Below are 27273 nucleotides of genomic sequence, written 5' to 3'. Positions count from 1 at the left end.
AAAATTTATAAATATTATTCACATACCCTCCCATTCAAAAAAATGATGAATTCACACTACTAATTCAAATAATAAACATTAACTAAATACTTTTGAAAAATAAGATATTTACTTTGAATTTCTATTGTAAAAACTTGTTTCAAAAAATGTCCTAAGCAAATGTAACTACCTTGCTCATAACCAGTGAACCAACATACCTGTCAACAGGTGCAGTAGCCTTTCCTGAACTTTCCAGAAAATACCTGATTTCAGTGATTGCATCAAAGTTTTCTCCAGTGTAAGAACAATAGAGTTCAATTATATATATATATATATATATATATATATATATATATATATATATATATATATATATATATATATATATATATATATATATATATATATATATATATATAGCTGTTGACAGTTAGTTGAACTTCAACTCAAGACACAGGGGGCGATACTGCAACAGGATGGATGATATCCAACATATAAAGGGAAACCGAAGAAGAGGCATCAACAGCAGAAGAAGAAAGTTTTTTTTGTTTTCTTTTTTAAGAGAAAAGCTAAAGTTCTATGCGGTCATTTCATTTGGCTCTCGTTCACAATTACAATCAGATCTCCGTGCATTATCGATCGACCCCGCTGACTCTCTGCCGGTGTCTGGCGTTCTCTGTCTCAAACGCCGCTCTACTTCCAGCTTCTCTCCGTTGTGTGGTTTCAATTTCATAGTGGGGTAAAAATACCAGAGTTAAGCTGAGCTACCGAAATACTATCGATTCAATACAAATGACAGTTTTCATTCCGGATTTATAGAGACTTGTGGTACGTTTCTTTCTTAAATTGTCAGCTTTTCTGCTAAGTGTAGAGCTAGCTACGAAGCTAACGTTAGCTCCAAGCTGCAGCATCAGTCGCTCTGGTGAAGTTTTGTTCTAATCATCCTGAAAGACTTTACATAGTCCGTTTCCGTTTGGCATTTGGCAGAGTTTATTGTGAATATTTTGGTCTGACGTAGTATAAGTCTAATTACCAATCAAAGGAGGTTCTTAGTTTAGCTTTAAACTGTCAGCCAAGGAGGTTTTAACTATTTTAGGTGGGTTGTCATTATAAGGTCTTTAACACTTTTTATTTCACCGTTTTTTAGATGTTTCAGCTGGTCGGATTATGCTCTGTGTTTTGGGAAGATGTAAAAAAGAATTTAAACATTGTCTTATAGTCATAAACTGTTTTTAGTTTTCTAAGTTTAGTTTATTCATCTTCAACCATATTTATTTCAGTTGTTAGAATAAGCATAATGTAGTCTACTTGCAAAACCATTTTTATTTAAACAAAAGCAACAACAAAAAAACTGGTTTCTATGAAATGCACCATTAAAAGCTGCATGATATAAACTTGTACCCTGGGAGCAGATTTACTGTCCTAATTTTTAATTAAATATTCTTGTAAAATCCTGAACTTTAAGTCTCCTAATTTTAGTGAAATTTTCTTGGGTTAACTGAATAAATATATAATTTTGGTTCTTAAAACATCAAAAAGTACTTTTTTTATATGTAAATATTTACTGTACAATATGCAATATATATTTCTTTATCAGGATTGATAGGGAAAAAATACCACATGAATTTCTGTTTATATTGCCTTTAACATACCCGCCTGTTAAATAAATTATGAATTCAAGCTAATAATTCCAATAATAAACATTTACAAAATACTTTTTAAAAATAAGATATTTACTTTGAATAATACCACATGAATTTCTGTTTAATTGCCTTGTTTCTCAAAAACAGTTATTTAAAACTCGGAATAAGAGACATATTATTGCCAAGTTTCTGCAAACACTAAACATTGTTCATCTCAGGGTCCTGGCAATAAGATATTGAGGCTATTTTGTGTAATTTATGGTAAAAAAAAAAAATTTACTTTTATACTTAAATGCAATGTAGAACCTCTACTTTTATACTTTTACTTGAGTAAAGGAGCTCAATTGGTATTTCCTTTTTTACATATTTATCCGTATTGCTACTGAAGTAAAGAGGGTCAGTACCTTTGACACTTCCGATATTGAAGTGAATTGCTACCTTTGATGAATACAGATCCAGTAGCTTAATTTTTTTAAAGTTATAGGTGTAATAATGACAGTTGCAGGTTCAATGTTTATTATTATTGCCATATCAAAACTGATAGAAGCTCCAGTGAAAGAATATTGGATGCAAAAAACAAAGAGTTAAAAACTATTGAGGAAAGCGTCTCTCTCTGACTTAAATAGTTGTTTACTCAATGATATCTGAACTTAAATTTAAACTGCTCATCTTCAAACTTATTTTTACATTTAGCCACATTTACATTTAGCCACATTTATTCTACTTGCTCTCTTTTTCCAATTAATTAAATTGAAACTGGGGTAAAAACTATTTCCATTTTTTTTTTATGAAAACCTAAACAGTTATTTGCTAATTAAGAGTTCCCCTTAATTTGTAGACTGGCTGATTTGGAGAATCTAGGAACCTTTTAAATAAACTGTTTAACTTTTAAAAGTAAAATGTTTCATCCATTTTTTAAAAATCAGCTCATTCTCTGACGAATCAGACCCAGCTGTATTGGAGGGAACATTAAAATGGGCTAGGCTACCTTGCTTAAATGCATAAACAATCAAGAAATATAATATTAATCATACATCTTTCATGTCTTTTGCTTCTCTTTTCAGGATTAAAACCATGGCTGAGTCCATCATCAAATCAAGACAAGCACAAAAAGAAGTCAACGGAAATCTAACAGAAGTCATCTGCACAGATTTTAGTAATTACATATTTGTGGTCCTCACCCAGTATGGCAAAATTGGGACATTGATTTCGGTCACACCTGACTCGCGATCTAATGATATCAGCACCCCCACGTTCTCCACCAAAGTGCTGCTGGGCAAAGATGAGGTACGCTGAGTGAAATTTGTTGGATTAATATTGTATCCGTGTGATTATAGACTTCTTGTCACATGGGGTTACTCATTTCACGCAGTGAAAGGCCAGATGAGATCGGCTCTGAACTACTCTGGCAGGTTGTAGGGAAATTAGATGCACAGAGTTCAGCAGCGTTTTAAAGTTTACTCAAGAAAACTAATTTCATCTCTGCTTGAGCTTGTCATTTTAACAGGGACACTGTGAGCAAGGGCAGTCAACTGGAAAGATAGACTGTAACAAAGTTTGTATTTTATTTAAAAAGAAAACTTTCTTGAAGACGGAGATAATTCTCCCGTTTAATCTTTTACATTTCAAAGTCTTCTAGCTCAGATCTACTCTGTATACCCAGAACCAAACATGGAGAAACAGCTTTCAGTTCTTTTGCTCCATTAATCTGAAATAAACTCCCAGAAAACTGTAAAAGAGCTGAAACCCTAAATTGCTTAAATTGGAATTAAAAACGTACCTTTGACTTTGCTATGTAAACATTATTAGTTAAGTTTGAAGTCCAGCTTTCATTTAACATTCCCTCATAATTATTAAGATTTTTCCTAATTGAATCATTTAAATATTCATTTCTATTCTCTAATTATTAGCATTCATTAATTACCGTATTCTCTCTTCATGCCACTACAGTGTGCTTTTCTTCAGCACTTTAAATCACCTTGCTACTGAAATGTTGCTTTTTGAATAAACGCGTCTTCCTGTCAGCATTTCAGTGAAACATGAACGGTTTAATAAAAACAATGAAGTTAAATTGTGGCTGAACAGTGAGATGTTAGAACTCTGCCTACATTAGAACAGCTTTAGAATGCAAGTTTTGTTGTTGACATAATGAATATTTATTAATTATTCCATATTTCAGAAGGCCGAATAGATTTACCACGTTATTTTTATAAAGATCAGAGCGTTTGATGATTCCTTTGTAGAAAAAAAGAAAAGTATCTTTCAAAAATGCTGTTTTTTTTTTGTGTTTATAAGTTGATTCCTATTTCTACATTCTGTGTAGTGTCATCTTTTAAAACCTAATTTGTGTTTTTCCTCTTTCTTTAACAGCCTTTGACCCATGTCTGCGCCAAAAACCTGGCTATGTTTGTATCACAAGAAGCTGGAAACAGACCTGTCCTGCTAGGACTGGCCCTGAAGGATTCTTCTATTGACACAATTAAAGAAATCAAAGAGATCGTCAAAGGTTGTCAAGTGTGGTAGTTAGTAAGGGCCCTGGAAAAATGACATTAGTTAAAAAGACTTAGTAAAATAAAGGCAATGGCTCCTAGTGTCACGTTTTGTAAAAATACATTAACTATTACTTTATTGTATTTCAAAATTCATTCAACAAAATTTGTGTTATTTGAAATGTTTGTTAATAAAATTCTTTAACTGACTTTTCATTTCAGTTACTCTTTTTGTTGCTCTATTTAACCGGTTGTAATGACAGGTTCTTTATGTACACAGACTACACAATGCTTTTTGTGTTTGTTTTTTTATTTATTTTTATTTATTTTATTTTTTTGTAGCTCTATCATCAGACAAACACAATTAAGATTTTTTTTCTTAATCTCCCAAATCATCCTGCTCATTTTGGTTGTATGAATGGCACCAGTTGTTGTTCAGTATGGTGGCCAATGTCTTATGACATATTTGTCCCCTGTTAAAAGAAAAACCTATGAATATTAAGATGCTCCTAAAAACTTTGATTAACTTACAGAAAAGTCAAATTTGGTTTAATGTAAAAATTTTAATTCATTTATTTTAAAGCAATTCTTAGGCACTCTAAATAAAGCTAGAAATGTGCCCTTTATTAGCATAAGACGCTGCTACTAAAATAATATGGATGTATTCTAAGGCTCATAAGGGGTGCCAGTAAATATGTCTGCTTACTGTGTAGAGTCAAATTATATTTTTATATAAGTAAATTGAACAAATTAGATTGATGTTGCAAGTTTATATCATTCAAATTAAAGCTGTTCAGCTTTTCAACTACAGCTAATCCCAAATATTCGCACTCCTGGCAGCTTTAGATTTTTTATATTTTAATTGAACTGATATGATTTGAGGCAGTATTATGATTTTGGATTGATGTAACCATGGTTTCACTTTTAACCGGATTCAATTTGGACAGCTAGAGATTTAGGGTGATCGGATGGAGATAATCTACCTTCCAATACTTGGAGGTTATTTTCAGGTTAAATCAGAAATGGCATTTAAAAGTTGCAAAAGTTTATCAATATTTAAAAGAATAGTTTGATAGATGTCATGACAATAAAATTGTATAAGTGTATGAACAGTTTTTGGTGTCTAAACAATTTTTGGCATGAGCATTAAATAAAAGAAAAAGCATAATAGAGAAAGTTTACATTTGTACATTGTATTATTTTTCACATGGTGCAAACCTGTGCAATTTCCTACTCAAAACAAACTTCTTTGTAAGGGATTGCATTCTTGATTCTAGATCAACCTGGGGACAGGCAGATCTAGAATCAAAGAATATCAGTACGTCAGAGTTATCAGTCAGAAATAGATTTCCTCCAAAGAATCAAACATGTAGGTATAAATATGCTGCTCAAGTAGATTGCTTATCATAAGATACAAATTAATTTGTTCAAATTGATGTAATCACAGACATGTAATATGAATGACATATATTAGGTCGGAGGTCTTCAACAGGGTGTCAACGGAGGTACTGCATGGGGGTTAAGAAAGTTTTGGTTGATTATATTATTATTAATTTTTTTTTATATTCCTCCCTACAGTTTTTCCCACTAATTGAAATGTCTTTAAATACACATTAGCATAAAATCAAGACACTGTAGTAAACAGATAAATATAGGCATCAATGCACACATTCACCGACACACAGGAGCTCTTTTAAGCTGGGAACTGTTTCATTCACATCTGTCCCATCAACCAGGAATCTAAATTAGAAATACTTTAATATTCCCAGGACGAAATTACTTTAGTTACATGCAGTGGTGTCAAAAGTACACACATTTGTTACTTAAGTAGAAGCATAGATACTGCAGTTTAAAAACACTCTGGGAAAAGTTGAAGTATCAACTTGACCTCTTTACTCAAGTAGCTAAAAGTGAAAAGTATGTGCTCCAAAAACTACTTAAAGTATAAAAGTATAAAGTAACCTTTTAAAAAAACAGCCAGATGCCACTACATGAATTGAAGGCTCAATTTTTCGACTATTTTACAAATTTCTTAGAGATAGGGCCAAGGGTGAGGGAGGTCTTGTTGGTCTCCATCTCCCGATCCGCTCCGCCTGTGTCCAACCTTTCAGACATTTTAACATCTTTTTCTGAATCAGACATTGTAGCATGGCATAGACACGTTTGCAGTTTAAAGAACACCTGCTTGGTTCTGATGATTTCCTTTAGCTAACCAATGAGTGTTTGCTTTCTATGACTCATCAAATTCCACTAGTTTTCACTAAATGTGTATGGCGTCAATGATCTGCATTGGATGGCGCACATGACGTGAAATACATATTTATAAACATTAAACGAGTAACGTTTAATGTAACGTGTTTTAAAAATTTAAGGAATAGAAAGTACAGATACTTGTGTGAAAACGTAATGAGTAGAAGTCAGAAGTAGGAAGAAAAATAAGTAATGGAGTAAAGTATAGATACCTAAAAAGTGTACTTAGGTAGAGTAACAAAGTATTTGTACTTCCTCACTTGACACCTCTGGTTACATGACTCCATCTGTAATAGAGTGGCTATAGGACCAGTTTGATATAACTCAATTTCATACAATATATATTTTAATATGGTGTCCCCGCTCCATCCGGCCATCAGTTTGTATTAGGTAACAGAGAAACATCAACTAAGGGAGAGTGGCGGCCTAGTGTTTAGGGCATAGAGCGTGGAATCCTGAGGTTCTGAGTTTGAGGCCCACTCCCACAGACTGCCACTCTGGCTCTCTGAGCAAAGACCCTTAACCCCACACTGCTCTCCAGGCACCGCACAATGGCAGCCCACTGCTCCCAGAGGGGATGGTTAAATGTAGAGATTTAATTACTCAACTGTGAAATTGATTAATTCAATTTATTTAATAAAGTTTAATTAATTTATTTAAAACCAGCCCAGCTATGTTTGTTTGGTTTAGTGGTTAATGTGTTTAAGTCATACACGTCACTGCATTTCATTGGTCTGAAACATTTCTGTATTGAAGCGAACAAATCTGCTCTTTCCTGGAAAGATGTATTTTGTTTTTGTTTTTATTTACAAAAAAATATATATATATTTCCAATTCATCTTGCTTGCAAGGTAACTAATCTAGAGTTCTTAAAGTCCCTATGTAGAGGATAAAACATTATACTGTCAAGCATGTTTCTTTTGTTTTTTTAAATAAATTACAGCCGTAGTGTGGAAAGGGAAATACTTCAGTCTCAGTCCTCATTTTGTATACACCACTTTTATAACTACCTCTAGAATTGCTAATGTTTGAGGGAATTTTCTACAATGTGTGATTAATAATGATTAATTATTTTTACTCCCCAATAGCTGAGCTGTAATGGAAATCTGATAAAACCACAAAAACCTTAACTGAGATGGAAGCTGACCCATAATTACGATTAACTCACTCTAGTGACATAATAAATGTAAAGATAACCAAACGTTTTCGCATTTATCACGAGGGGAAAAAAACGCTCGCGACCCAACGTGATGACGACACCAGCCGAGTCGAAGCCACGTGATTTCTTCACCTGTGCCCAGCCTATTTATATCTTTAGTTAAGTGGAGCCGCCGCGCACATTTAGGTTTTATCATAAGTATTCCTCTAGCAAACTTTTAGACCGGTATTTAGGTATATTTAACAAATATCGGCTGTTGTTTTATTTGTCTGTGCGGCGTTAAAGTGCGTCTTTCATCTCCTACTGTGTGGACTTCGACCTCGTTGAGACACCTGTCAGAAACAAGGAAGTGTCCTACTACAGGCTGCTTGTTTATGAAGCTGAAAAGGCTTGTTTTTTTTATTCTTGCTGTAGAGAAACAGTAGTTTTATTCTTGATGCTGAACGTTTAAAGCAATCTGGGTCGATCACTGCTGTCTAAACGGATAAAGCTGCTTTCCAATCTGCCCCGGAAAAAAAGGTGAGCCGTTTGTTGACAGCAAAGAGATCAGCGGGTGACATTAACGGCTCGGTGTTTTTTTTTTGTTTTTTTTTTTATGATCTTCAATTAAATTGTTTGATTACATTGATTTTTAATAGTCGCATTTATCGCTTCTGGCATAAATGTGTGTTTTAGCTCTTTTATTTGAATATTAGACCCGTTTTATATGAGATGACCTCTCTGTTTTCCTCCGTTTTTTACAGATGAACGGCTTGGACATGGATTCAGCGTCCGAAAATAACTCGATCGTTCACCTGGATGAACCAATTCTTCCGGAGAACATCACCATCATTCGGAACAGTAATGGGTCCCTGGTCGAGGGTGAGATGTTCCTGAACACAGTGACTGCTCAGGCCGTGTCTGGGATCTTTGTCTGGTCCGCCTTGCTCATAACATGCCACCAGGTGAGTTTGTTTCTGCTCCTCTCAATGATCTTCTCACACATCAGAGCAAAAATCCCATCATCGAATAACACTGGAGAGGAACACACCTTAAAGCTGTGCAGCCGCAGTTATTTAGACGTGTAATCAGATCTGCTCAGCTACACCTCCCTTGCCTTGGGACAGAAATATAGAGGCTACTACTTTTATACTTTAAATAAAGGCTTGAATCCTTTGTGTCTCTACAGTGAATCCCAAGTTTAAAAACGCTTCTAGTTCCAGACTTCTTGTTTTGTTCTTTGTTTCTTTGAGTTAACTTCCTTTTTTTTTTTTTTTTTTACATTTCATCACATGGGGCAGGGTAAATTGGATTACAAGTACAAAATTTGTCGTTTTTCTCAGTTTTTTTTATTTATTTATCAGCTTTTAAAAAGGGTTATATATATAAATTATGGATGAACCGATCTGATATTTTTACCGGTCCAGATATAAAGAAAGACACAACTAGATCGGTATCGGTGACAATTGACTCGATATAGGGGCCAATCTATTCATTCTAACTCTATGCTATGTTAAATCTTCAAACCATAACACCACTAACTTGACCAAGCTGGATAATCTTTTGGTTTATTCAGGTGGTTTTATAATGGATGTTTAATTTCCATTTGCACTAAACATTGTAAAGAGCTGATGGGTGTTTTATTTTGACTGTCAAGAAATCAACACGTTGAAGCTGTTTTATTTTCTCAATTTTAGCTCCTTCATAATTTATTTTATTGTATTGAATTTGACATTGAATTTTAGATTCCAATTTGCACTGACACTTTTTTCACATGTTGACCAAGTCAGAGAACTTTTGGTTTAAGATTTTGTGTACAGTTTTTAAATCAATGAGTCATAACATTTATATTTGGGTTGTTTCCTATTTTCTTTTTTTAAGAAAAGGGAAGTCAAATAATATGAACGGAAGAATGATCCCATTTTTTTTTTTTCACGCAATAAAACAGTTTTTTAGGCAATAGTTCAGTGCTGTTTTTTGGTATCGGCTGACATTAAACTTTAAATATTGGTATCTTATCAGAGGTGAAAAAAGTGGATCGGTGCATCCCTACTATAAATACAAATGGCATCAGGACCAGCATGCACCAGCTTGGGCCTCCTTTATTGTTTGCTTGTTTTAGCAGAGTAGGGGAAACTGCTTGAAACAAAAAAAAAAATCTAACTGTAAAACCCGACTTTAAAGGTTTTGGATATGAACTTTCATTTGCAAGCATTCAAAGTATGTCCACAGTGCTGCACTGGCTCATTGATCTTGGGTGTTTGGTTTGACAAACAATGGGATCACTATTTCACTCCAGCTTTATTTCCAGATAGGCTTTCTTATTCTTACCTAAAAGGATGATGGTGTATGAAAGGTCTAATTAGGGAAACACCCTGCAAAGATAAAAAAGATATTGTTGTTGTAGGTGTCGAACAAAAATGTTCAGACATGTTTCATCTTAAAGAGCATTACAGTAACTTTTAAAAGATGCTGATATGCTTCATATAGTTTGAAAAAAGGAATATAGGAGCAGCTTTTAAAGCTTTGAACAATGGGGGATTGTTATCTCTAAATTTAAGCTAAAACTTACGGCCTTTCAAAACTTATGAAAGGCTAAAGATAATTATTCTCCTACAGTATTAACAGGACATTTTTAACAAATTGTCTTTGAAGAATATTTATCCTCTTCAGGGGTTAGAATATATTATACTTAAGTGACTTTATAATATTCTTTTATCATGGCAGAAAATCACATTAACTGTCATCATTGTTTCGCTTTAATTCGACGCAGTGGTTAAGGTAATAAGGCAACGGTGCATCTCCCAAATAATCAAAGGTGTCACATAGTCACAAGTGTCACAAGTATAAATACTTAAGTACAGTACTTGGATAAAAAAAAAATCAGAATCTGTACCTTACTGGAGTATTTTTCTGACTTTTTAGTTACTAGATTAGAACAGGAGTATAATTACTTTCTACTCTTTACTTTCTCCAAACTGGCTCTTTACTTCTCTACATATGGTTAATGACATGTCATAACAGCTGCAACAAAACAGCGAAAATCAGGAAGATAATCTTACTTGGAGTTCGGTTTGTTCATAGAAAACCCTGATATGAAGACATGAGACTTGAAATCATTGCAACAGTCATGGCTCAGATTCTGAGACAGTCATTCAACATCCATTTTCCCCTTTATTAGATTTAAATGTGCTTATTATGTTCCATTTCAATTTAACACTATTTGCAACGTCAATAATGTGAAAACCAGAGCTCTAAAACTATTAAGCTTCTCATGCAGGACTTCTGTTCAGTTCAGCTCTATATGCTGCTTGACATTTTAACTAAAAACAAAACTAGACAGTCAGTACTTTTATGTTATCTGTAAATGAATAATGCTATTTTGTGTAATTTATGGTAAAAAATTCATTTTACTTTCATACTTTAGTACAATGTAGAACCTCAACATTTTTACTTTTACCAAAGTAAAGTAGTTTAATTGGTACTTCCTTTTTTACACAATTATATGTGATTTTACTGAAGTAAAGAATGTCAGTGTGTTTGACACCTCTGAAAATATTCAGCTGCTACTTTATTAAAATGACACAAAAAATATTTTTACGTAAAAAGCTGTGTCTGTTCTTTTATTATTATTTCATGCATACGTTATTTTGGCATATTTAGCATTAGTGTGATCTGAAGACATAATTTAAGTAAAAAATAGTTTGTTTTTACTTGCCTCAACCTCACATTGCTTAAAGAAGGCTTGGACCAAATCTCCAGCAGTCAGTTGACAAAAAAAGGTGCACCATGTACGGGTTGCTTTTCCATCACAGAGACACACAGCACAGCCTACCTGCTCGCACACACTCACTTGCACCTATAGGGCGATTTAGAGTGGCAACTCTTATCTAAAATTCATGTTTTTGCAGTGTTGGAGGAAGCCAAGTTCAGAGGTGTATGCAACATGCATACTTATTTCGAACAGTATTTGGTCAGCCCTTCAAATCCCTGGATTCAGATGTCTAAATCACTTTCATGGTCAAAGGTGTATAAAGCCCATCACCTAGACATGCAGACTGCTTCTGCAAACATTTGTTAAGGATCTGGCCGCCCTCAGGAGCTCGGTGAATTCAAGTGTGGTACTGTGATAGGATGCCATCTGCCAGAGTCATAAAATTTCCTCACTACCTAATGCCCTACAGTGAACCGTTGGTAATAGAACACAGTAGAAGTGATTAGAAACGACAGCAACTCGGCCACAAAGCGACAGGCCATGTCAAATCCCAAAGCCACCACAGTGAGTGCTAAGGAACATAAAAATTACAGGTTGACATCTTTCTGCAGAATCAGTGGCTACAAACCTCTAAACATCCTCTGGCCTTTAGATTAGCTCCATAATGGTGTAAATAGAGCATCATAAAATGGGTTACCATGTCAGAGCTGCTAAGTCAAAGCCGTACTTTAATAAGGGCAACATAAAGCATTGCTGCAGTATTTTTCTTTTCAGTGACAAATCAAGTCTCTTTGTCTAACAATTCAATATATCAGTCTGGATTTCTGATTTGCTATTGGAGTGCAGCTTTCCACAGTGCATTGTTTCATTTTTTGTACTCAGGAGTTTGATTATTAATCTTAAATGCTTCTGCATGTAAAGACATTTTGAAAACGAAATAGAAAAAAGAAACGGCATCAACTTTGTGAAGATCTTCCTTAGTTTTTAAATGTATTTTCTTTTCTGGGAGGGTTTGGGGTTGACCCCTTCTAATTTCATTATGACTGTGCCTTAGTGTGAAAAGCAATGTCCCTAAAGACATGGATGAATTTATAAGTTTTGGAAGAAAAATGGCATGAAAACTAACCCATAGAGCACCTTTGGGATCTACAGGATTTTGAGTGTCTTGCCTCATAAATGGGTATCTGAAAGAATGGTCATAAACTTCCAGAAATGAACTAGCCTTGCCAGCAAGACTGATATGAAGTATACACTGCGTATCAGTCTGGTTGAAGGCTGGTATAGCTCTATTTCGAAGGCAGGAACTAGCAGGGTCACAATCAAAAAGTTAGAACCAATAAGATTACTACTGATGTGATGCAAAAACTCTAAGCGGCAAGGTCTGTTTTTTGTAATTTAGTAATCCATGAAACATGTTAAGCTGGGAATAGCAAATACTTTCTTTTTAAAAAGAAATGACACCAAAGCTTTCTGTTGTTGAGGTTTAAAGTTGGATCAATCTCATTTAGGAACATCAGAAATGGGGTCATTAAAACTTTGATCGGTTGCGTCTCCACCTTGCTGTTATGCCTTTTTTATTCGTCCTCCATCTTGCTGTTATGCTAGCCAAAAGGAGCTGAGTGATGCATGTCCTTACCCAACCAGTACCGAAAGCACAATCCGTACCATTGGGTCTTTTGCACATGTGCAAGCAGATATTCATCCAGGTCGCCATAAATAATGTAATCATGGTAGTGAAAGTACTTATTTCTATCCTTAAATCACTAAAGACTGCTACTACAAATCTTTAAAAAAAATGTTATGACTTTACTTATACAATTTGATGCTTTTTACATTTTCTCAGTGTAATAGCTTGTTTGACGTCATCATCGGACATGCTAAGAGTAGTCCGGCAAAATATGATTAAACCATTTTAATCTTTTTTTTTTTTTTTCAGTTGTTTCTTTCTTTAGATTAAAGACTATATACCATAAGGTTATCACAAAAGGAAAAAAATAAAACTAAAAAATAATAGATTTATGTTTAAATCCAAAGCTGAAAAAATTAGCTCACAGAAGTAGCATAGGATCCCATTTCCGACACAGACATGTGATTAAACAGAAAAGATTTTAATGCTTTTATTCTCTCAGGAAATACATTATTAACCTTTATCACATTATAGTGTAGTAGGCTTACTATTTTTAAGGAGGGATAAACTTAGTTTAGGTCTTTTTTACAAAATAAAATCGAGGGCGACCCGGATGTTTATCTGGTTGCACATGGTATGGATCAAGCTACAGGTACGGATTGGGTAATAAGATGCATCGCCAGATCTTGTTGGATTTAAGGGCTGAATTAGGCTCTGTGTAATTCAGTCAGGCTGGCCAGCCTACAAACAAACCCCTAAACATTGTGTTAAGCCTTTACTAAAGCGTTTAAGCCCATCCTCGTATTAAAATATGTGGCTTAAGAATATTCAAAATCTGAGCAATATAATGTATTACAAGTTAAAGTGACCCTTTGCAGTGCGTTATACATGTTGATTTCATCGACACAAATTTACTTATTTAGTCTTTTTTTTACATGTCCTCAAGGCTTGTTTATTTTACTCACAAAAGTGACCTCAGATAACAATGAAGGGGGAATAAATCCTATCTGATTTACAATGACTCCAAAACACAGCGAGCTCTCTCTGCATGAAGGAAGTTGATGACCGAGAGAAATAAATGGTTTACCACTGACCACCTTTACCCGCTGCCATCTCATCATTGTTGTAAAATTAGTATTTCCTCGTGTGAGCCAATGTTTCCCACTGTGCAGAGATGATAACTTATCATTATGGTTTTATCATTTGCAGCAAACGTAAAGGAGTGCTGTGTTTCATCTGCAGGGAAATCAGTAGATACTGAGATAATGTTAATAAAAGCTGCTTGAGCCCGTTGATTTTTTTTTTTTTTTCCAGTTCCCATTTTTTTGTTGTTGTTCAGCTGTAATATTCTGATTTGAACAAAAATTAATAAAATGTCGAAAAAAAGCTTCCACACAGCATTTCTTTACAGCTTGTTAGCCTGTATTTGTATGCTGTGTTGTGGAAATAATTAACAAGTAATCTGCACATCGGAGAGACACAACAACAGCATCACCCTGTTTAGGGATTTGTAGCTCAATATCCAGCAAATTGGTTTCAATGTTTTTAATATGGTACGTGTTCGGCCAAACACTTTCTAGCAAGACATTTTAATTGAACAAATAAATAGCAAGTTTTCCACTGGGGGAATAGAGTTAGCTTGCAACAGGCATCTTTTGTGTCACATTTGGGGAATAAAACGGTCTGTTGGACCGGAGTTATAATATTGGCAGTGTTTCATCTGACTTGGCTTTAAAGATTGGCTATAAACTGCTAAATGCTATTTCTGAATACGAACCAGACATTAACCTTAGATCTTTTTTGCTGTGATGTTGCCAATACTTTTTAAGCTCATGTGTAGGTATTTATCCAGTTGGTGTTATTCGTTCCTTTGGAACTTAAAGCATTAGGTATTAAAAGTAGTAGATCGCTTTCAACCCCCTTCGCTGGGTTTGCTTATCTTTAGAGGAAAAAAATATGGGAAGGTTTGTTCAGGCTATCTGTGTTTGAAATTTGTTTTTGCTCATGCCGAAGTAAGCTGTCAAGTGAGAAATTGTAGAAATGCGTCTAAACTGGAGGCAATTTCTCCGCTGTCGTCAGTGTTCTGCAATCAGCAGGAACTCCGGTTCTGTTCTGGATTGTCAGCCAAATGGAGTCGATCCACATGAAAAGATTCATCATGTTCCTAATCTCACAGTGATCGGGATTTAATGAGCAGCCTCTAATGGAAATTTAATCAAGCAGCTTCTGTTCATAGAAAATTATTTTTTCATTCTTTGAAAAAAAAAGGTTACTAAAAGAGTTTGCATTTAACTTATCAAAAGAAATAATAGTTTCCTAAATATAGATCACTCTTCAAGGGTTATTATCAGCTTCCCCAAAGGCTGGCCAGACTTTATCTTGCATTTGAAATCTGTAACTAATTGAAATGAGCAAATTAATATGTTCTTTTATGGGCTGAGATCTATTTATTTATTAATTTTACAGAAACATCCAATAATATTAATGTATTTCAAGAAATGTGCCTATTTTTAAGTACTTGAATTTTTCAGTCATTTGTGCTTTAACAGCAGATACGTGAGTTTGGTTTATTTTTTTTCTTTTTGTAATGAGGAAAATTTAGGGAATTGTATTCCATTCACCAAAAAAAAAAAAAAAAAACAGAAAAAATTGCTGTGTTTTTGTGTAATAACGAGATAATTTTAATAAAAGATAAATAAAATCATTCTCTTTTTCATAATTAACAAAATAATTTTTTTTCATAAATAATGAAACATTCTGTTTTTCTTAATTAACATGATTTTATAAAAGATAAAAAACATTCTGTTTTCCATAATGAATGAGTTTAGCTTAAAAACAATAAATAAAAATGTTATGTTTTCCAGAATTAATTAGATCATAAAAAAAAAAAAAAAATAGATAAATTTAAAAAAGCCCTATTTTCTGAAAGAAGCAGCTAAACTATGAATAAAAGAGGAAGCTTTGATTTCAAGGACTATTCTCCTGTGTGTTAACAACATTAGGTATTTTGTAGAACTCAGAGGTTGCTGTTAAACTCATTTCTGAGTTGCCTGACATATGCTGTGTTTATTCCCCAAACTCATCAGATGCACCAGGTTCCATTCATGGAGGCCATAGGGGCCATGTGTGTGTCATGCATTTTAAAAGGAAAGGTTAAAATCTTAATCAGCAGATGACAACAACATTGATATGCTGTATTTACCATTGTGTGGATATTCACTGAAAGCATTCTTGCTTAAGCAAGGTGTGCCCTGCCAATTTAAAGCAGGAGTGTTAGGAGGTTATTAAAATGCGGGTTGGGTAATAGTCAAGATATTGTTAAAGCTGTATAGTATAATGACAGATAAACAGCTGGGGCAAGTTAATCAGTGGAAAAAATAAGGAGACATTGATTTTTAAAGTCAGAATTTTGCATTTTATGCTGATGTAGCCCTCATGTAGATTTTTTTTTTAAAGTATCTGTTTTAAGGAACAACAGTTCATAGATGTATCATGTTATTTGTATACCTTATCCTTAAAAGAAGTGACACTTTGACTTCTGAGCAAATGAAGAGAAGACCTAGAAACACATCGTATAACTCGGCAGTAGCTGCAGGTATTTGTTTGACTCAGTCTGACAAAAGAGACATTCATAGAAACAAAACAGAAAGAAGTGCATAGATTTTCAATGAGGGTGCAGCTGAATATTTCTTGATAGAAATAGTTTGGAGTCTGGTCTCGTAAACCTCAAAACTGAGAGCCATAAATCATTTACAAAAGAATCAGGATCACTGGAATTAAACATTTATATATGCAGCATATAAAGGAAGAAGTCTGTCCTTCTCTAATCCAATTCATATATGTGTGTGGGTGTGTGTGTGTGTGTGTATGTATGTATATATATATGTATATATGCACGCGTGTATCTATCTATGTGTTTATATAGGTCAGGGCTGCAACTACTGATTTATTTTGCTAATTTTTTTATTAATAATATGATACCAAAGCTTCCATATTAAACCAGGTGAAACTCAAACTTTTCCACTTGAGGAGTTATGGATAGAGCATAATTGCAGACAAAAGTTTTTTTTTTTTTTATCTGCAAACTGTTTACATATTTTTTTTCTCTTTTTTTTTTTAATTTTAATATAATTGCTGCTCTAAGTGGGTTTTTCTGTCAGCTAAAGGCATGTTTTAAAGTCTATACTCGGGTTAACGATTAATTGATTACTCAATTAGTTGATTAGTTAGTTTATTATTTCAAAAACTGGTTAAACGAATTTACTGTTTCAGCCCTATTATAGGTGCAATGTAATATTTTCTCTGTTTGAAACTGACATTATTTACTTAGAAAGAATTACTGGAGTTTGACCTAAACTGTGCATATAGGTTTTAGAGTTTAATCACAACATTTAAAATCAATGTCTGATTTCCAATAAAGTTATATATATTTTCTCTTTTTATGTTTTAAAAATACAATACAAGAGGGTCCCTTCTCTCAAATTTTGCCTGCTGCTTTGTTCAAAAGATTGTTTCACCCCTTCGCCAAGTCGTACCCTTATTGCAATATCATTCCACCAAAAATTTACTTCACACCTGTAAACAGACTATTTTTTACAATGACATGTCAGTTTAATTCTCTAAATCATTAGTATTTTACCAAGATTATCTGACAACTGATTAATGAAGGCCTAAATTTCACTGTTATTGGGTTTCTTGAGTTTTATATATTTTTTCTTTAATTGCAGTTCTTATTAATCTATGACAGTATTACACTATTATAAAATATATGATAGTCTGTTTTTCAATTCAATATTCTCAGCCACCTAGATTAGATTATATAAAATTGTTTATATTAGCTGGTAAGCAGGTAAGATGCCCCTGAGGTTGGAACAAATGAATGCTCAGTTGGCATGAAAATGTAATGTCACAGAGGCAAAAGTGCGTTTTCTTCAGAACTTAATAAATTGAACAAGCTCTATTCTATTGCAATTTATAGCATCTTAAATACATATATCTTTACTTTTATTCAATCACTATGTTATTTGAAATAAGATTAAGTTGGATGCTAAGTTCCACATCAGAATTGGGTGCCATAAAGCTAGCACGAATGGACATATTCATGATCATGGTGATTTCATCACAGTATCAGCTAATGATGCTGTGATTACCTGGTTATTGGAGCCGACCCTTGCTATGAGGTGTTTATTACAATCCTCTTTTGATTCAGAAATGATGACGTTTGATTTTATTGCTCCATCTTCTTCCATAAACAGAAACAAAGTTCACAAGTCATAAATTTCTGTCTTAGTTCTTTGGTCGTCTTATTATACCCATTTAATTATTCTTTCTAATAGATTTATGTTTTGTTTTTTAATTTCAGATCTACACACACCTCAAGTCCTACACTGTCCCCAATGAGCAGCGCTACATCATCCGCATTTTGTTTATAGTGCCAGTTTATTCCTTTGACTCTTGGCTCAGTCTCCTTTTCATCAGCAACGACCAGTACTATGTGTATTTCGATTCTGTTCGAGATTGTTATGAAGGTAGGTGTGAACAACAGTTTGTGATCTACTTGGTCTTTCTTTTTTTTTCTTTAGACAGGTGTTTCCCTGCCTTCATAGTTGTAGCAAATGCCAAAAACTGAAAGACAATGGAGTGCCTAAACTAGTTTTTCCTCTCTTCTGACTTTCTTTTATATTCATAGAAGTCATTATTGGAGGTGTAGCATTTCTAGGAGGAGAATGTAATGCATACTTTGCTTTTAGTTTTAATACAGTGTCATTATTGAAGTGCTGAAGTCTGCTGTACAGCTAAAGTACAGATATCTGTTGAATTAGATAGTTATGGTTGCTAAATTGTAAAGATAACTACTCTGCAAATTTAAACAAAAGCACTCTGTAACGTTAGATTGTGTAGATTACAAAAACGTTGAAGGCTACTGTTAGAGCTGCACCGGAAAAAAGCCATTAGCTCTTGCAGCTAAAGCATAATGAACCTTCTCTAGACACGATGCCATCTGCATTTGCTTCATTTAATCCTCCCTTAAATAGCAACAAAGGATTATGAAGGGATTTTCAAGACAGAGAACCATTAGAAAGGCTTTAGTGTCGAGACTGAAACACCTAGTGGTTGATAAAGTAGCTGATTTTAGGTTTTGCTTTGTGAAAGTTTAAATCATTCCATAGGAAGTTTTTTAAATTTTGCAAGAAAGTAAGACTTGCAAAGTGTATAGTTGAAATGATGCAGCAGAAACACATTTGTTGGCTTAAAAAAAGTCTTCTGTTTTTCAGCTTTTGTTATTTACAATTTCCTGAGTCTGTCCTTCGAGTATCTTGGAGGAGAGAGCGCAATCATGTCTGAGATTAGAGGGAAGCCTATACAGTGAGTATGCTCTGTGCTGTTATACAACTGAAATACACATGTAAGCTACACACTGAATAATTTTGCTTACAAAAAATATGCCAGTTCAGGACAGCTAAATTAATTGGCTAAACTTTGCTATGCTTGCATAAGCTCCATTCTGTCTAGAGATAAATCAACATTATTATAACATTCACTGTGAAAATCGGAGTAGTGAACAACTCTCTCTGGTGAAAAATCTTTTGTCTTTCAAAACCTGAAACAGTTGATGGTCTTTGCTTTCTGGCAAGAGGGCACAAGTTCTTTTCCAGGTTCTTAAGACCAAACTGACAATAATGAGGCCTTTTAAGTGGAAAGACGTCCAGCTCTTATTTTGTCAGAAACATTCTTCCTTGTTCGTGTGAGTCTGTTGCAAAATAAAAACATACATTTAGATTCAGTTATCATAAGATTTTGAATATTGTGGAATATCCTAAGCTAAGGATTAAGCTGATGCTTAACTCCAAGTTTAATAGGATTTTAAAAAGCTGTGCTTCAACTGGAACAACCGTCCTAATGGACTGAAAACCTATGGAGGCGGAGTTGCTGTGACTCAGTGGAAAAAGCAGAAATCACAATGTATGATTTTTTTTAAACTATTTATTTGTATGCTACAGCTGCAAAAAAAAAAGTATTTAAACAGTTGAGAAAATCAATGTTAATATTTGGTACACTAGCCTTTTCTTGTAATTACAGAGGTCAAACGTTTCCTATAGTTTTTCACCACGTTTGCACACACTGCAGATAGGATTTTGGCCCACTCCTTAACACAGATCTTCTATAGATCAGTCAGGTTTCTGGGCTGCTGCTGAGAAATCTTGATATGCTTCTTCCAGAGCCACTCCTTGGTTATCCTCGCTGTGTGCTTAAGGTCATTGTCATGTTGGAAGACCCTCAACCCATCTTCAATGCTCTAAATGAGGGAAGGAAGTCGTTCTCCGATATCTCGCAACACATGGGGGGGCCCTGTCATCCTCTCCTTAATACAGTGCAGGCACCCTGTCCCATGTGCAGAAAAACACCCCCAAAGCATGATGCCACCGACCCCTTGCTTCACAGTAGGGATGGTGTTCTTGGGATGGTGCTCATCATTCTTTTTCCTCCAAACACGATTAGTGTTAGTTCCATTTTGGTCTCATCTGACAACATGAGTTTCTCCCATTTCCTCTGGATCATCCAAATGGTCATTGGCATACTTAAGACGGGCCTTGACATGTGCTGGTTTAAGCAGGGGAGCCTTCAATGTCATGCATGACTTCCAACCATGACGTGTTAGTGTATCACTAACAGTAACCTTGGAAACAGTGGTCACAGCATTTTTCCAAGTCATTAACCAGCACCTCCTTTGTAGTTCTCGGCTGATTTCTCACCTTTCTTAGGATCATTGAGACCCCACAAGGTTAGATCTTGCACGGAGCAGTAGTCTGAGGGAGATTGACAGTCATATTTAGCCTCTTCCCTTTTCAAGTGATTGCTCCAACAGTGGACCTTTTTTCACCAAGCCGCTTGACAATTTCCCCATAACCATTTCCAGCCTTGTGAAGATGTACAATTTTGTCTCTAGTATCTTTGGACAGCTCTTGGCTATGTTAGTAGTTAGATTCTTACTGATTGTATGGGGTGAACAGGTGTCTTTATGCAGCTAACAATCTCACACAGGTGCATCTAATTTAGGATAATAAATGGAGTGGAGGTGAACATTTTGGAGGCAGACTAACAGATCTTTGAGGGTCAGAATTCTAGCTGTTAGACAGATGTTCAAATACTTATTTGCAGCTGTATCATACAAATAAATATTTAGAAAAGTCATATTGTGATTTCTGGATTTTATTTTATTTTTATTTTTTTAGATTATGTCTCACAGTGGACATGCACCTATGATGAAAATTTCAGACCCCTACACAGAACAACTTAATTTTTGCTCTGAGTAGGTTATTGTTTGGGTTTTCTTCAGCAAACTGCATGTTTTGAAGTCTATATTTAAATGACATTATTTGATCACAGTAATCAATGAATATGTTTCAGTACTACTTTTTAGTCCTTTTTTTCCTTAAAATTATGTCTTTTTGATTGATTTGTCACCGCTTTGTGTCTATCTTGTGTGCGGTTTCTTTTCCAGTCTTTAAAATTATTACAGCTTATAAAAATATTCATAATAATGATACTACTTACAGGTTTTTTCCAAACAAATGCCAAATACTTGAGTGATTTACCAATCAGATCTAACAGCAATGATATCCAGTGCTGATTTTATTTAAAAACTTAATGTAGCTGAGATGTTTCTTCTTAATTATCTGATGCTTTTTAATGGCACCTGCATGAAGCAAGCAAATTGCAGACATCCCACTCGACAATGCAGCGCTTCAAGACATGTTGCATAAATCCCAGAGACAAACACCAGGGCCCTCAATCCCCTTTTTCAGCAGAATCATTTCAGCCGTTATTTCCCCCTCATTACAGCGAACCAACATTTAATCAAAAAATAATCCAAGTGCACTCTAGTGACATAAAGGCTGGCTCATAAAGCTGATTAGAGGCATAGAACAGCAACTGAGACAAGATTTTTTTCAGACTATTGTACACATTTTGCTTTGGCTGATTGTCACTATATGAATAGTCTGTCCTACATTTTCTATTAAAGTGTTTGTGACATTTTACTGTGTTTTAGCTGCTCTCTGATGAGTGGGTTTCTAATCTGGCGTTGCAAAATAAATCAATATTTTGTGCCGTCTACACAGGTCAAGTTGTTTGTATGGGACGTGTTGTCTGGTTGGAATGAGCTACTCCATCGGCTTTTTAAGATTCTGCAAACAGGTAAGCTTCTGTCCTCCCTCCCCTCCAATAAAACTGTTTGCACTGAAAAAAAAAAAGCATACAGTTTGCATTAACATATTAAAAAAAGCCTAAGCTGTTAATTTGGTGCCTCTAAACTGCTTACAATTGACAGTTGGTATAATTGGATGTTCTGTGGGTTTAAAAAAAAAAAGGAAAACGAAACAAAAGCAGGTGAGGAAGGGTGAAATCACAGTGATGATGTGCACAGAGAAATGATGCGACCTGTCGGTGCAATGCTCCAACTGCGTCTTGGGATGCAGCACAGGCTTCCTCTGTAACGCTGATGGATATTGGATCTGAAAGATGTCTTCAGAACAAAATGCAGGGTGAAAAGGGGTGTTATTTTTTTGTTTGGTTTTGTTTTCCCCATAGGCAGATGATAAAGGGTTTGCTTTGACAGTGTTAGGTACACAGCCTTTTAATTGAAAAGCTTACAAATTCTCTCTAGAGGCATAACTGAGAGTGGTAAATGATATTTCACAAAAAGTAAAACTAAATGCTTATTTAATGTTATCACATATTAGTCCATTTACTCCTTATTTCTGTAAAGTTTGTCATCAAATGTTTTGCTGTTGCAGTTTGAAGAACATTATTTTGCTTTTAGAAAATCCTATTTCTCACAGCTCTTCTAAAATAATGAATTCATCAAATTGTTATTAATAAAAGCTGATTTGCCCGTCGGGATCAATGTAAAAGGACTGTTGAAGGGATTCAGAATAATAATTTTGGCTTGCACATTACAGGTGCCCCTGAATTAATTATAACATCACCCAAGTTAATTTCATTTCATTAAAAGTGAAACCTGTACCTTACTGAGTGATTTACACTGCTTGCTGTATCCCAATAATTTATTTTTTGTCATTTTGATGGCCATGGTTTACATCTAGTGAAAAGGTTGAAATGGATAACCTGAAAACTGAAATCTTACTCAGGACCAATTAAAAGAAAAAAAAACTTTGACACAAAAACTGTTCTGGATGGATAATCATGGGTTGGACAACTAAGTTGACAGTCTTTGGCACCTTCCACAGTAGGGAAAGCTGTATTAAATCAGAGTACTGAAAAAGTTGAGTGAAAGGAAAAATAGCAGCAGGAAAACATTCCTAGGCAACAGAAATAAATACAGCAACACCCTTTAAAGATTTTGGTGGAGATTCACATTGCCCATATCCAGAGGTGATTGTTTACAAGAAACCAAAAAAGACATATCTAATAGATGGTATCCAACTGTTGGATTCCTGGAGTTCTTGAACTGTAAATCTGGTATTTGAGAATAAGAAAATGGCTTTTGTGATTAAATTAAAGCTTGCATTTCAATTTAAATCAAGGTCCCAAAGTCTGTAGCTAGGAATGACGAGTCACAGGATGTAAGTCACTTGAGGTTGCAAATGTTCATCTGCTGTGTTTTATCTAGTTTGAAGTTAGTGCAGCTGTCTACCTGGGAGTTTAAAAGCTCCTGTTTGTCTGCTTATAGGCTTCATGATGATGTAAATTTTCCATGCCTACCTGCATTGATAGAGGAATTTTTGAAAGGTTTACATTTCTGTTTTTCTAAACTCTGTTTTCTAATATTTCGATAAAACTCTGATGCATATAGCATTGAGGGGTTGCAGATTTTCTTCAGAGGCAATCATTATTGTCCAGAGGTCTTTATATCAGTGCGTCAGAGCTGGGACATCGGGGTTAGGGTTTGTTTGTGAGTGCCTGGTGGTCGGGACCCAGCCGGGCCATTCCATCCACTTATCGTCGTCTTCTAGCTTTTATTGTCATTACACTGCAGTGGGCTGCCAATTGGCTGCCATTGCGCAGCATCTGGGGAGCAGTGTGCGGTTAAGGGTCTTTGCTCAGGGACCCAGAGTGGCAGTCTGTAGGAGTGGGGCTCAAACTCAGGACCTCAGGATTCCAAGCTCTATGTCCTAACCACTAGGCCAACACTCCCCCACTAATCAGATAGCAGTAAGAGGCAAAAGGCTTGACAACCTGACAGATATGGATTGAGTAATTAAATTAGATCAAATTATTAAATTATTTTCAGATTTATTGTGAGTGGCTTTTATCTTAACTGGTTTTTCTATACACTTATTCTTTGTTTTATTAAAAGTGTTTGAGTTTACAAAATGGTAATGATGTTTCTAACATTTAATGGGCCCTCCTCTCTGTTTCTGAAAGACGAGGGGTGATTAAGTGGAGCAGTCTCTGCATATTTAGAGAATATTTTAGTGTCCATAGAGGCCAGTTTACCAAATCAGCTGCAGAAAAGCAGCTTGGAGTTGCTGTGGTTTCTGATGAGGGCGTGGACAGGCTGCTCTTACATGGTTAATTACTTTTTACTGAGAAAGTGTAATTATTGGATTTTTGAGAAGAGAACAATTTAATTTTATTGGGCAGAGCATGGAATTCTGCAGACCACAGTTGTTGCACAAAACCAAATGAAGAAATAATTGAAGTTATAAAATTCTGATTGTCTGAGCAGATTTTTAGGTCACATTATCCACCAATTGGTAACAGAACAGAATTTCAAACAAATGTTATGTTGTATAATTGTAATAGAAATTTCTTGGGGCAATAACCTTGATCGAAAGTAACCTAAATTTACCTGCTTTACATATAAAATGATACAGATGTAAAAGTTCTAATGGACTCAAACATTATCCATTGGACATCCATAATTGATATTGGTTTATATATTAGTAACTTTGATGTAAAGTTTAGGAAAATAAACGCAAAATATGCAAAAAAAAATGGTAACACCAACTTTTTGCAACATGATTTGTGTTTGCACACATCAAATTTTACATGTAATTCTTTGCTTTATGAATTTTCAGAGTGACGTATTCACACTACATGTTTAGAGTAAATAATGCCCATCAGTTCTAAAAAAAACTTTAAGGCACACCATTTTCTCCAGTATGAGTATTTGCTGATGCTAGTTTGTGAAGCACAGGGAAGCTTCCATCTGAGTAGTCAAACCGAACACTGCTGGTCTGTTACTCTTTTAGATTCTGTAGACAACAGCAGGGTACCTTTCCTGCCACCAAGGACATCTTTGATGCGTGGCTTACATTTTTCTGTGTTCAGGCTATTTTTTTTTTCTTTCTCCTAAATCAACATTAGAATACCTGAGAAACTATTATTTTGCAGAAAACATTATAAATATAATATACAATATAAAAACAGACATATATACGTAAGAACATCTTTACACATTTTTTAATTTTGTTTTTAATCTGAGTAAACTGAACAATTTTGTTTCAATATGACATCAATAATAATCTCTTTATATAGCAGCTGTTTGATCTGAAATCATTTAAACTTAGATGAAAGTTGAGACTGAGTTTTAAAATGTGCTTCCTAATGATTGAAATCTCAACTTATATATCCACTATATAAACAATGACAATATAGCAAGACTAGAAACCTACCAAAACAGAAAACTTGAGGGTTTACCAAAGAAGTATTCAAGAGGCCTTTGTTAACTATAGAGCAGCTGAGGAGAGCCTGATCTCTGAGCAATTCTCTCCACAAATCCAATCTTTTTGGAAAAGCTCTCAGAGTAAACCGTTTGTTTATGTATTTGTTTTTAAGAGTCCCAAGAAGTCCCATTTGCCTTTTAGGGGGCATAGCATACAGGTTCTTGGGGTGCTCTGGTGAGACAGAAATTTAGCTTTTTGTCTGATAGAAAGCAGCAGTTTGTTAGTATAGCTAATTCTGTGCTACGTGGTGAACATACACCACCCCCACTTTGACTTGGTAGTGCCATGGAAATATTGTTGATCCTCAGGGGCAGGTGATAATTAAAGTTTAAGACTGATGGGGCTAAAACTTGGGCAATCCTCAAGGGGAAAAATAGTTCTAGGCTGCAAAAGACTTAAGACTAATTGGAACCTTTTACTGACCTTAAAAGGTTAGAGTTGGTTTAGATTAAAATAAGTTGGTTAGACGAGCTTAGTCAAAGCCCAGACCTGAATTCATTTAAGAAACGTAGGCAAATTTAGCTGTGAAGATGTTCAAGCTTAGACAAATGATTATTTAGAGATTGTCTTTGTCTGATCTGACTGGGAGTACAAATTGTCCAATTAGGTTTAAGGTCCTCAAAGCTGATATAGATGCATCTAAAAAGTTCAGATGAATAACTTTTAAAAAGCATAGACTGTTGTAAAAATAAACGTTTTATTGTGACAGGACCAAATGGAGTTGTTGGGAGAGGATATTTTAAGGTACAAATAAGAGTTTTCAGATTCTAACCAGCTATATTGTTTTCTATGCATGCAAAATATGAAGCATGCATTGTTTGGTGATATTTAGGAAAGGCTTGATGTCATTGAGCAGTCCTGAACCTTTCCCAGTCTCTTTGATGTGCAAACCAATTCTAAAATCTCCGCCCTTGTTGGTTGTGCCCTTGCTTGCTGTCTCTTGGAGTGCCACTCTAAACTGTCATGTGTCCTCCAGGCGACTCTCCAGTTCTGTGTTGTTAAACCCATCATGGCAACCATCACCATCATCCTGCAGGCCTTCGGCAAATATCACGACGGAGATTTTAGGTGAGCAGAGCCTCTTTTTCCATTAAAATTTTTTGTTTGTGTTCTTCTGATGAATGTAGATTCCAGAGGGTTTGTTTGCTGCTTCTGTGAACATGAAAACAATTTGGAAATGGAAATAGGCATATAACCTCTCTGCAGGGAGCATGATAAAAATGTCTGAATCTGTCCCAAAGTTATGGGATCAAACTTTGCAGCTGTGTGCTATTCCTAAACTTTGTATTTTTACTGCGGATGATGCTTTAGACTCAAGGAAGTAATTACATGGTGTACTTTGAAATAAGAAGGATTGTTTCATTTTCTACTTTCACTTGGATATAATTTCATATAAAAGATAAGCATATAATATATACTTTGTTTCAACGCTTCAAATAAAATTTAAGCTATTAACAGAATAAGGATTATAGTTCATATATATTTAGTATAGCCTTGTCTAAATTGTTTTCTTTATTATTTTCTGATCCCTTTCAGCTCAGAGTGTCTGAAGAGTCAGCTGTGACACTTGTTTAAAAATGACATAAAAGAAGCAGAACTCAATGAGTGCTTGATTGATAAGTTTCCAGTCTGCGTTCTACTTTGCGATCTCTTTATCATACCTAAAGATGTGCTTAATTCAATCCATCATATTCATCCTAATATGTTGCATCTTCTTGATATAAGAAGATGTAATATATG

General features: G+C 34.8%; 2 protein-coding genes across 2 annotated transcripts in view; both read left to right on the top strand.

Annotated features, from left to right (window-relative positions):
- Nucleotides 1-464: 464 nt before the first annotated feature.
- Nucleotides 465-4195, top strand: psmg3 (proteasome (prosome, macropain) assembly chaperone 3). Its single transcript, XM_038278323.1, has 3 exons — nt 465-807; nt 2687-2909; nt 3993-4195. Exons 2-3 carry the CDS (start codon nt 2697-2699, stop codon nt 4143-4145), a joined length of 366 nt encoding a protein of 121 aa, XP_038134251.1. The 5' UTR covers nt 465-807; nt 2687-2696; the 3' UTR covers nt 4146-4195.
- Nucleotides 4196-7638: 3443 nt separating this feature from the next.
- Nucleotides 7639-27273, top strand: part of tmem184a (transmembrane protein 184a) — a 27716-nt gene continuing 8081 nt past the window's right edge. The window contains exons 1-6 of the mRNA XM_038278231.1: nt 7639-8039; nt 8264-8464; nt 18204-18369; nt 19117-19207; nt 21964-22039; nt 26510-26601. Of these exons, the coding sequence (XP_038134159.1) occupies nt 8264-8464; nt 18204-18369; nt 19117-19207; nt 21964-22039; nt 26510-26601 (626 nt within the window). The 5' untranslated portion in view covers nt 7639-8039. The remainder of the gene's footprint in view (nt 8040-8263; nt 8465-18203; nt 18370-19116; nt 19208-21963; nt 22040-26509; nt 26602-27273) is intronic.

This window comes from Cyprinodon tularosa, unplaced genomic scaffold (genome assembly GCF_016077235.1).
Source record: "Cyprinodon tularosa strain WSP-4 unplaced genomic scaffold, ASM1607723v1 ctg14, whole genome shotgun sequence".
Classification (NCBI taxonomy): domain Eukaryota; kingdom Metazoa; phylum Chordata; class Actinopteri; order Cyprinodontiformes; family Cyprinodontidae; genus Cyprinodon; species Cyprinodon tularosa.
Note: the sequence above shows the minus strand (reverse complement) of the source record. Positions and strands in the feature narration are given on the sequence as shown.

Coding starts and splice junctions, on each gene's coding strand:
- psmg3 (XM_038278323.1), top strand. CDS start 2,697: ATGGCTGAGTCCATCATCAAATCAAGACAAGCACAAAAAGAAGTCAAC. Junction 2,910..3,992: donor TGCTGCTGGGCAAAGATGAG/GTACGCTGAGTG, acceptor TTTCTTTAACAG/CCTTTGACCCATGTCTGCGC.